General features: G+C 48.3%; 1 protein-coding gene across 5 annotated transcripts in view; it reads right to left on the reverse strand.

The window, feature by feature from the left end:
• The window catches only part of FBXO38 (F-box protein 38), a 1,054,306-nt gene that overhangs the window by 130,113 nt on the left and 912,005 nt on the right, over window positions 1–12,188 (reverse strand). For all 5 annotated transcript variants that reach the window (XM_069651425.1, XM_069651428.1, XM_069651424.1 and 2 more), the window contains exon 21: window positions 10,746–10,859. In XM_069651425.1, coding sequence (XP_069507526.1) covers window positions 10,746–10,859 — 114 coding nt within the window. The remainder of the gene's footprint in view (window positions 1–10,745; window positions 10,860–12,188) is intronic.

Here is a 12,188-nt window from a genome sequence, read left to right on the forward strand (position 1 = left end):
AGGGCAAAGAGGCAACTGCCCGAGCGGCCTTGGCACCTCGAGTACCTTTATTTCCACCTCTGGCACTCTTACGATGGCCTCTGACTGCTAGCTCCCCTCGCTTTACTGAGGGACGAGTAATAGGAAAGGAACCTCCCCTCCATTGCTGTCCGGTAGGATGAAAAGGCGGAGGTTGGCGAACTGCAGCGCCCAACGACTTCGCTGCAGCTTTGGAGGTCTGCAACCTCTCAAGGCTCTCGTCAGCCTTGCTGCCAAAAAGGTGTTCACGGTCAAAGGGCATGTTGAGGAGCCGGGACTGCACATCAGGAGCGAACCCAGACTTCCGCAACCACGCAAACCTGCGTATTGCGGTGCTCGCCGCCATGGACCGGCTGACACAATCCGCCAAGTCCAAACCCGACTGAACGGCCTCACACATGGCATCCTTGCCATCCTGAACCATTGCAAGGAAACCATCCCATTCGTCCCCTTCAGGCATATTTTCAGCCGCTAATGCAACAGTTCCACAGAGTGTGTGTGAAACGAGACAAGGCACATATGGAGTTGGCCGCCTAAAGCGCCATACCCCCCGAAGAAAACACTTTCTTTGCCCAGCCGTCAAAACGTTTGTCGTCCCTATCCGGGGGGAAGGTAGGATACGACGCCTGCTTTGCCGGGGCTGTAGTCGCCTGCACCACCCAAGTCTCCGGAGTGGGGTGCCTGGACAAGTAGCAGGGGTCGCTACTGTCTGGATGGTATTTTCGCGACAAAGACTTGCCCACTGCCAGGAGACTTGAAGAGGCGGAGGAGTGGCGAGACCGACTCCGGGAAGGAGACCCACTGGACTTCCGACGATGACGCGGAGAGTCGCCCCTCGAGTCATCCGTCGAAAGCCCCGCAGACCTCGACTTCCGGGGCTTAGACACCCGGCCTACCGACAGCTTCTTCTTGCGTTCCCGCAAGGCCTTTGCCATGAGCGACTGGCAGTCGACACAGTCGTCCGTATCGTGGGCCTCCCCGAGGCACCAGAGGCAGGCGTCGTGCGAGTCCGTGACCGACATCTTGGACCCACAATCCCCACATTTCTTGAAGCCCGGACGCGGGGTTGAAGACGAAGAAGACATCGCCACGAACAGGTCTTCACAACAAACCGAACAGGTTCAACGAACCGAGAATTGAAAACAGCAAACTCCAACGAGTCGAGGCGACCAAGATTCATGAAGCGAACATGTTCGCAGAAAAAACTGAACTGAGGCTATGGGCGTCGTGCGTCCTACTTATCACATCGGGTGACGTCGGCCGTCGGAGGAGGTCCTCGGGGACGGCGCATCGACATTGACGCAGACACCAAAGATTTTCCAAAGCAGCACAGCTGTGGACATTACCTGTCATAGATATGGAATACGTCGGAGGACCCAATCCCCCTCAAACTATTCTTTGAACCACTGAAGCAAGATAACCAGGAGAAAACTCTTCTTCTACTCAACAATTGGGGTGCTGGCTAAACCCTGACCGCTCCTGTGATCTTGCAACATATGAACCCCATTAGTAGACTTGGAAAATAACAGAGCCTAGCACAGGCTGTTTCCACACCTAGAGCCAACCTCGATCCTTGCTTAAACATCTAGTTAGATTTCTGTAATCATTTTGTAAGAGGAAAGAAAGTAAGAGACTAAGCGGAGTGGGTCTTGTAGCAGGCAAAGAACTGGGAACACTAGGTGGAATATTGTAGTTTGCCCCCATTTCACTTTCATGCTAGCTGGTATAAAGCAACGAGGTGATAAGATATAATGTCAAGGAGTATGGTATTAGCTCATGGGTTGAGTACCAGTTGCACAAATGTATGTAACCAGCAGGTTACTGAACTAGACTTGATATCAAATGCCAATGGCCGTGTGATCATGTACATCTTCAAAAGTGTTCACTCATCAATGTGATGCATCTTCTCCAACAAAATGAAATATAGTTTACCATATGAGATTTAGATACACTAACCTTAACTTTAGTATAAAGCATGGAGACAATGTAGTGCTTTACAGTAGCAATACTGTAAGTATGCATTATGTAACAACTTACATTTTAGGAATGGGATTGCATGGCTCCCTTTTACAAAAAAGTTAACGCATACTGGTCTTTGCACAACAGGATATAATTAGCTTAATATAAGTATCATCAGATTACTTTTGGTTCTCCAATATTTTAAAAAAAGAAAAACAAATTGTGCCTATCACTCCCACACCGGCCTTTGGCACGTAAGTGTGGAGGGGACGATTACTGCTGCAGTCTCTCTCAATTAGCCCCTCTGTACTTGCAGTGAATAGAGAAAAGAGGGTGGTGAGAGTCCCGAGGGTAAGAGAGGAATGCAGGGTGAGCTGTGCTTTCATTGAACAGCATATTTTAAATAGCTATGTTTGCTACACAATTGTCAATTTAATTAGAAAATGTACAGAATTGCATAACAAACTGCCATGCAACACTGCTTATTTTATATCTTGTATCGGACAATTTTACTCATTCCTGGTCCCTTTATTCTCAATGAGGCGGTAGGGCTTAAGCTGAACCCCAGGCAGCCATTGTTAGATTTTCCAATGCAGTCTAGTGTCTAGGGAATCCTCTACAGCTTTCTGAGCTTTTTCACATCATAATTGTTTCTTTTCAAGAATGTTCTTATAGTTTTCCGCCCTATTTAAGAGACCTTCCTCTACCTTACAGAGGCTGTTCTTTGTAGCTCATGAAACTCTTTCAGACTACAGAAATGGTTGAGGGAAAGCCCAACACGTGAAGAAAAAGAGAGGGGTTGAGAGGACAACCAGAAAAATAAGAGTGTAACAGCCAAGAGGGCAGAAGAGGGTATCAATTTAGAGCATGGGGAATCAATGAGATGGCCAGAGTTAGACATGGAGGAGACTGCATTTAGAAAGGCTTTGGGTGCCCAGAGACAGTCTGACAACCAGTAGGCGTTGTGTTGAATGGTGTTGGCCACTGTATCTCACTAACCATGATGAGAAGTAGACGTGTTGACCAGGGAAAGGAACAGACTACCATTATTCTGATAAGATAGACAAGGCATCCAAGTCAGAAGTAGTGGGCACTTAAAATCCCAAAAGCTCAGAGTTACTTTATTATGATTACCAGGGAGACATACCCAGAGAGGAAGAGAATGTGGTCCAAAAAGAAGGACTGATTTGCTTTATTTTGTGACAACGATATTCCATTTCCCACGCTTCCCTAAACTCTTAGTTCTGGTTAACATCAATAATGGCCCCTGGAACGCAAGTGCCCTCAATTTATCTGTTGGTTCATCAGCTTATGAGAGTACATACCTTAGCTTGAACAAATATCTCGTACTGTATTCCCGTCAGTCCTACATCCCTCTTTATAAGTGACATGTAGCTGCTCGACATAGGTACACTAGGTGAGCACTTGACTAAGTATTGCAAGGTTGCTTATATTTGTGTGGTGACACATTAGGGCTTGAACACAGGCCGTAGGCAAACATTGTAGTTCATTAACAAGTTGAACTGTATGTAAAGAAAGGAAGTGTGGTTTGTTTCCAACCTAAATTAAGAATCTTTACTGATCCTGCAGATTTTATGTTGTATTTGGACTGTCAACTGATTTTGTTAAATATCCAAAGGGGACAGTGTGAACACAATGAATACTTCGATAGCAATAATATTTGACAAGGTGTCTATAAATGTTTCTATGCCTTCTCTGAGATGTAAACCATCTCATTTGGCTGTGTTCATTTGTCAGCCATGAAGAGCAACAAAATCCTTGAAAGCAAATCGTGCAGTGTAATAAATCGCTCATAATGAAATAAAAAGTTATTTTCTCCGAAAAATGTAACACTTGCTTTCCATTCACAAAACTAATAACATGAAAAAAGAAGTACAACCGGTAAATTGGTTTCAACGATAAACAAGTTAATACTGAAATAAAACACTATGAAACTGTGCTGATTTGTATGCCCTGGTTGTCCTAATGTCACTTCTTAATGTTATTGTTTTGTTTGGCTGTTCCATCTTTACATATTCTAACTTGTGAAACCTTTTTGAATAATCTTTTTTGTTTTACTGGTTTGCTTTATTTTGATAAATTACCTTCCTAACAGACCGTGAGGTCGAAACACGTGTCGGCTGGTTTCTCCGATTAAATTGAGTTTTTGACCAAATTGGTTCTAGAGCATGGCAGTCCTGTGTTTGTTAAATAACACAAACACAAGGCTGCACTGAGAGAACATTTTTTTTCCCAAATTCCCAGCAGATGTTTTATACATAAAGCAACAAACTCAATGGTGTTCAAAGAACAAAACACGTCTTTTTTCCTTCAGATTGATGTGAGCCTCAATCCATTCCCCATAAACATATGACAAGTCGAATACTGGTTTCTCGTTTTTGTACATCATTGTTTTGTGAAAACCTTTTTTTTGTAGGCTAAACACAATAAAAAATTATTTTTTTTTAAATACCGGTTTATATAATCACCAGGTCTGACAACAAATAGTCTACTTTGAACACAATTTAAATTGAGAAGAGCAGAAACAAGTCAGTTCTAGTAAGCAATGTTTTCCTTGGAAATATCCAGCAGCAAAAGAGTTATGTTTAATGACTACTAATCACAGACATTCCAAGGTCTGGCCAATCAAATCACTCAATTTGTTGGTTCAATGGGAAGCCATTCACATTAACAAAAACCCCATCACAATAAGTAACAAATGTCACAAAAATGCTTCATTATTTATATTTAAGGTTATCTATGCCAGTGAACCTCAACAAATGTCGCGGGTTCTGAATTGTGAGAAACCGGAGAGTATTCTCACTCCTACCTCCCTTGGATCCTCTGCACAGGTGGCCAGGGAAAAGCCATCGCATTTTTTTGATCCTGACCCTGGGGGTGGAAAAGCGAGGGAGGATCACCTGGGTGGAGGGTCCTTGAGGATTGGGGGTGGTGTGCCCTAAGGCGAGAGATGGTATCCCCCTTTTCCTATTGACAACCGACTAAGCCCTCTCCAAACTTTTCTGGGTTATTGTAAGTCAGCTTTCCACAATTTTCCTCCTGTGACACTTAAAAGTACTGAGACGAAGAAGGGGAATAAGAGTGATAAACAATATACCTTTTCACCACTCTGGTAGTGGGACAAAGAATTTGCCTGTAGAATGTTGTGAGGGTAAGGCATGTCCCCTTAACCATGGTCAGTTAAATTCAATTGAAGCGCACCTTCAACCTGTTAGAGGGTTGCTGGTGTATAAAGGGAGGAGAAGAAAGCAACACAGTCAAGAGGGGCAGCAAGAGGAGCAGCAGGAAATCATGTTCAAAGAGGCAAACTATGTAAGGGAACGGCTGTGGGCCAGTCTGCCATGCACAGGATGCTGAGACGCTAGGGACTGCAGGCAGAGATGATCCCAGGCAGTGTGGCGTGGGAGCTGGGGCTTCCTGGAGCGAACAAAGGGCCAGGAAGGGAGCCGTGTGGAGAGGCTTTCCCTTTCTACACATTTGCTTGTTCCCCTGTGTCAAGCCGATGACACAGGAGTATCTGCGGGGCGGGGGTAGGATTTGTACCCCTGGAGACCGGGGTCAAAGGCTGTGTATTCTGCGCTGCTGGAAGAGCTGCCAAGGAGACCAGTGAGTTAATAAACAAATGGGGAACCAAGTTACCATTGTTAACAAATACTTTGTATCAGAGTGGTCGTGTCTCTCAGGGAACACCTTTTCGAAGGTCTTTGATCGAAGACTATTTCCATTGTTGAAGAGTTAAGTGTAAATACTTCGTATCAGAGTGGTCGTGTGACTCAAGGAGCACGTTTTCGAAAGTCTCCGAGTGCTGAGCATTTAAATTGAAGTCAAATAAATGAACGTTGAACTGTGTTAACATCGGGCTGAATAGAAAAGGCCTCTCAAGCCCCATTAATGTTTATTGAATGCCAAACTAAATAAATACTTTTTAAATTGTGTAAACTACTGAAAATCTACATCCAAAGTGAATGGAACTTTGACATCAAGAAAATCTACTATTGGGGGCGTGGCCAACGGCGCGATGAGGACGACATAGGTCTTCGTCGCTCTCGCAACCGCTGCAGTAATCCTGTTTAAATCGCCTGTTGCCGCCAACTGCGGGGTGCTAAAATAACGCCTACTCACAGCGGGCATCACCGTGCCCACCTGGACGGAGGGACGGAAGAAATCGGCTGCCCGGTGCGGAACAGTGCTGAGGTGAAGTTGGGTGCAGGGCCGATAGGGGTGCTTCCAAGATGGCCTCCTAGACACGGTGACCCCGTCCTTGGCGCCGGCGGTGTGGAGCGGCGCTGTCTCGGCCCTCGCTGGGCCCCCCGGACATCTGCACGGGGGAGCATTTCATCTGCCCGGGGGTTGCTCCGGCCGGCCGCCGGCCCATGACCCCGCACGAGGGAGCAAGCGGGAGGAGTCGTGTGTGTTGCGGCAGACTCCTAGCGGCCGTCGCCCTGCGGGTTAGATCCCGCCTCGGCCCTCTGGGACTGTGTGCCGGCTCCGACCGGAGCAAAAGAAACTGAGGTGAGGCCCTGCGGATGGGTGTCCTTGTCGGCGCGTGTGCCCGACACCGGCGGGGGGCCCCTTGCCCCCGCAGGGACGTGGGCAGCCCTCGGCGGGTGGCTTCAACATCTTGCAGCGGAGCCGGGGCTGGGCGTGATACGGGCGGCTACCCGGTCCTCGGCCTGCGCTGGCCCGGGCTGGGGGCGTGACCCGGCGATGGCACCCTTCCGTGGACCGGGGTACAGCCGCGATGCAGAGGGAGCCGGAGAACAGCGATATCCTGCAATGGTCACAACAACAGCGCAGCTTCACCGAGGTGATCTCACACGGATTCTGGGCTTCCTTTTGGGGAGACAAAGACCTGCCTTGTGCCCCACAGACTGCCTTACCCGCAGCGCCCTGCAACTCGTGCCCTGTGCCGGTAAATGATGTCCACAGCACTAGCCCCCTTCTGAGGCGAGTGAAAGGGCTACAACACTCGTACCACTGGTTCCACACTTGACGCTCGGACAATCGCGATCACAGCAAGCATCCAAAGAGGGGAGTCCCTTCGGCCTTCTAACACGCAGGAAGTGGACTACGGGACAGTGGATCGCCGGGTGGCCCTGGTGGGGCCGTGGGGAGAACAGTGGGGATATGTCCAGACCCCAGCAGAAATACAGCTTGCTGTACACAACACTGCAAGCACTCTAAAGCTCCAGAGCATCAAGCTGCCACCACGGATCGCCGCGGCCAGAATCGGCGGTGGTGTATAACGCCACCTGTATAATCAACGGGCTCTGGCCCCCCCCGATCACATCACCTTTTATCCGGCTGAGACATACATATGCATTGGAGCCCTAATCGCACGAGCTGGGCGGTGCAGCCAACTGCGTTTTGGACCAACTAACGCCTGAGTGCCCGGTGACGGCGGGCACACTCCACGGACAATACACTGATCTCTTTGGACAAACCTAGCACCTCTGAGGCCGAGGGAGGCAGGAGGAGGGCCCGGCACTGCAGCAACTGATACTTAAAAGGGCAGTTTCGCAGACCTACAACTGCGCGGCTGGGTGGTGGGACCGACCCAGGCGGCACCCACTGAGATCCCAACAGAAATACAGCTGTGACACCGCGGCTGCCGGGCCGGCGGCGACCATGGGCAAAGAAAAAACAAGAAAATCCACTATGCAGAATAGGATTGAGCAATACACTGTCCCTTCGTCACAGCTTGTGGATCCTCCACTGCAGCACCCCGATGATGCGGACACTGAACAAACGCTTTCTCTCAAGGACGTTATGGCCGCCATTGCGGATTCCCCCTCATCCATGGAGCAAAAGATAGACCGAATAAGCCTAGACGTCTCCCTCCTCAGACATGATCTGCAGAAACTGTCGCACACACTGGGGAAGCAGCGCATCTCGACTGTGGAAGACGGCCTTCGCAATGTGCAACACCAACTCCACGGAGTCTCCGCTACACTCAAGACCCTGGAAGCCAGGGTGGAGGAGGCTGAAGGGAGGTCCAGGCGGAACAACGTCTGCAATCTTGGTATCCCTGAGAAAGAAGAGGGACCCTGCATGGAACTCTTTCTGGAACTACTAGCAGACCTGCAGTCCTTCTCAAGATTCTTCTGTATTGAAAGGGCGCATTGTATGCCGGCAGGCAGACCAACGCCCGGTGCTCCTCCACGCACTGTAATAGCGAGATTTTTAAACTACTGGGATCGGGATGCTCTGTTACAGCTTGCAAGAACCAAGGGCACGATCACCTTCAATGGGTCCAGACTGGCCTTCTTTCCCGACTACAGGAAGGAGGTACAGAAGGCGAGGCAATCCTTTGGGAATCTAAAAAAGCAATTGCAGATGCTGGGAGTCAAGTATGGGCTGCTCTTCCCCGCTCAATTGAAAAATTTACCATAAAGGCACAACGGTCCACTTGGATAATCCCAGTGAGGCATGGCGCTAGGCAGAGCAACACATCGAGGTGGACTGGTCCACACTCCGAGGCAACAGAAATGGAAATCCCAAGTCGCCGCCGGACCAGCGCCGCAGGCCGGACCGACTACCGTTGGCAGACCCACCAATGAATGGGGGAGACGAACTCCCACCTTGACTCTTGTCCAGGGCTCAGCCTCCCGGCTGGCATCCAACCTCCCTATGGACAATACCACAGTTGGGCCTCATGGGGCCACCAATGGCGGCTCACATACTCATAATGCGGTAAGCGGAAAGTTGCTACTCTCCCACCGGGGCTTCTAAGGGGGTAGAAAACGCAACAAACCCCCCCCCCCACCCCAAGTTTTCTAGTTGAACTTTAACAGGGGTTGTTTAAGCTGATGCTCTACCTTTTTTGATTGTCAGCAATGTTTGGGCGACAGGTACTTCGAGTTGCGGAGGAGTATAGGGTGGGGGTGGGACAGGTTTATTGGGAAGACTTTGTTTGTTATCCCAGGATCAGCCCTCCCCAGTATTTATCGTGGGTTGGTATGGTTCCTGGCCAGTTGGGACCGCATCATGCACAAGCAGCACTTCAACTGTCAATCTCTGTCTATCTTGCACCATACCACCGCGCACCATGCGCACTGTCCGCCTGCCCCTCCGATAATCCTGTTAGATGTCAACTGACCAATCTCACTCGTCCATGACCACGCGCCCCAAATCCCTTAAGGTCCTCACCTGCAATGTGAACGGGTTGGGCTCAACGATTAGAAGGCGCCTGGTTAAGCAACTACTCTCCAGACACTCCCCCGATGTGGCCCTGCTTACTGAAACACACCTTGCCGGGACACAGTGCACATTTTTTCTTCAAACTAATTATAGGACCGCTTGCCATGCAAGATACTCCATGGGGTCCAGAGGCACTCTCATCCTCATACACAAACGTGTCCCTTTTGCCTTGCAGGTACTAGACCAGGACCCTCTGGGACGCTACGTGATGGCGCTGGGGACACTGTGGGGGGAAACATTTGGCTTAGTCTCGATCTACTCCCCACCTCGACTGGGGCAGGAACTTCTCGACGACCTGACCACCCTTATGGGCAAACATCAGCCGGATAAGTGGTTCCTGGGTGGCGATTTTAACGATGTCATGTTTAACACCTTAGACCTCTCCCACCTTAGACAACGCAACCCGCACCTTCCCACGAAGCTGTCCAACTTTGTCTGCCCTGGGTCTCTGATGTATGGCGGGAACTGCACCCGGGAAACAGGGGTTACTCATTTCACTCCTGGGCACACGCTTCCCTCTCCAGGCTCGATTACCTATTCGTACCCCACACTGATCTCTTTAGAATACTTTCTGTGGACCTGCTCCCCCAGGGAATCTTAGGGGAATAAACCCCCCTAGAACATGGCGACTGAATACTACTATTTACTTTTATTTTTTGGGTGCTCTGTTACCACCCCTGGTTTGGGGCTTGTCTTGTTTATGTCATAAAACACAATAAAATGTTTTATCCAAAAAAAAGAAAATCTACTATTTGTTAAATTCAAAAGTGAAAGAATCTAATACATGGTACATTTTGAATACTAAATTGAGGAAAGACTAACTGGCATAAACACACACCAAGGAAAATTTTTATGAAGAAATCAAAGTCTTGGGGAAGGGAACCCTGAGACTTTAAGAACTACCTATGTTAACTTGAGAACAGAGCCTCAAGATTTGTTAATATTTTGACTTTGTTACTTGAACCTTGGGAAAGGGAACCAGAGGATTGCATTAAACTGTACCATCCTGAACCTACGAAAGGCAAAACTTTGGGACTTTGTAAGGAACTATCTTACACTTGGGAGAGTGAACCTGAGGATTGTTTAGACTGTATTTAGTCTTTTTGTGGAACTATCTTACATTTGGGGAAGGGAGTTGAATGGAACCTGCAAGCTGGAAGAAGCTCTGATCCTTATTTTGAACACGGTTTCTTTGGTCGCTGACATCCCTACACATTGCATAGTTTTAGTGGTGAGGGCAAGGATAGATTTTAGGAAACCGGCAGATTGAACTCTTTGACTCAGAGTTTCCTTATTACATTTAGGTAGGGAAATCCCACCTTAGTATAGGGCAAGTTAGGCCTTTTTCCACCTTGACATTTAAGTTGATACTTTTTTTTGTTTGGATATTGAATCTGTTACATTCCAATGCCTTCACAGAATGCAGATAGGCTCATAGTATTATAAAATAATGCTGTGCTCTGCACACCAACTGTGTTCAAACAAGAAGCAAAAACAAATCATAACAGCAGTCTCTGTAACATTGACCTCACACAGTAAATGCGTACCTCTCTCGTCATCCTCAAAGTCGTATCTGGCATAGCTGTTGGGTTCAGCTGTTCTAAGTGACCGCAGCCATGGGAAATCCGTCACCATGGAGTATGGAGCCCCATCCACAGTGCCTACATAAAATGTGATAATGCAAAGTGAGGAGAGCCATGGACAAGTAAGAAAACAGCTGCATCATGTATGTATGTATTTTAGTATGTATTTTAGTTTGTATAGCGCCGGTAGCCCATGGGCATCAGGGCGCTTGCACTTACAGTACAACAACAACACCAGACAGACATAAAGTAACAGACACTGGGCCTGTCCGAGACCCCGAAATAATGCTTTCCCCAGGCTCTTCATCTGAAGAGGTATGTCTTCAGGTGCTTCCTGAAGGTAAGGTGGTTTATCTCTGACCTCAGCCCTTCGGGCAAACTGTTCCATAATTTGGGGGCCATCACCAAGAATGATCTGCCCAAACCTGATTTCAGCTTGAAATTGGGGACTGACAGCAGACATTTTCCCTCCGAGCGTGGGTGGGGAATTTAAACAATATACTGAGGGTCTGTATAAACCATAGAAAAAAGAAAAGAGCAGTTACTCACCCTGAAACATATGTATGCCTAACCAGTCTACCAATTTGAAGGATATACAAACGGCAGAAGAACAGATGCCACAGCACAACAAGGGCGAGACTCCTAAACTCAGAAGCCTGAAAGGGAAAGGCTAAACCCACTCCCAGACTTCACCAATTCACCACTTTCCAGCTGTGGTCAAGCTGACCCTTCTTTCCTCAAAAAATGAGAAACCAACGTAAGCAGCCCCCTGCCCGGCAGCCCCTTCAGCTAAGGGCCCCAAGGCAAAAGGCGGCTCCAACAGAGGCGGCTCCGAGATGTGCCTGCAGGTGTCAGCAGGGGGAAGCAAAGGAAGCCAACAGACACCAACAAAACTATGTGTGGTATGGGTGGGGTGTAGAGCAATCCCTCTACTCCAGAAACCCCTTACCACTCTACCTTACCTCTCCATAACGTGATTGTCATAGAATTACAACATGCATGCCTGGAGAGATTTTTGATCATCAGACTAAAGCCAATCCAGACTGGAATGTAAATGTTGCATTGAATGACGCACTAACACACTAGCCAATGTTAGCATGTACCACACTTAGATGGAATTCTTAACCTTAGCTTGCATCGCACCTATACAGAAGAGCAAGTTGCTTACCAACTGTAACGTTCTTTCGACTGGATGTTCCTCCCACATATTCCTCATTTTATGACAATTCGTTATCTCCAGCTTCGCTGCTTGGGAATTTATTTTTTCGCTTGGCAGAGGGCGCTGTGCTCGAGGTCGTGCCGTCGATTGTCCCTCGACGGACTCCGTACTCTGTCGGCATCACCGATGGTATAAATAGCTCGAGCCACGCCCGTTGCTTCAGTTCTGTTTTTTCGATGAAACATATA

The sequence above is a fragment of the Ambystoma mexicanum genome, chromosome 3p (genome assembly GCF_040938575.1).
Source record: "Ambystoma mexicanum isolate Mex_15411 chromosome 3p, UKY_AmexF1_1, whole genome shotgun sequence".
In the NCBI taxonomy this organism is placed as follows: domain Eukaryota; kingdom Metazoa; phylum Chordata; class Amphibia; order Caudata; family Ambystomatidae; genus Ambystoma; species Ambystoma mexicanum.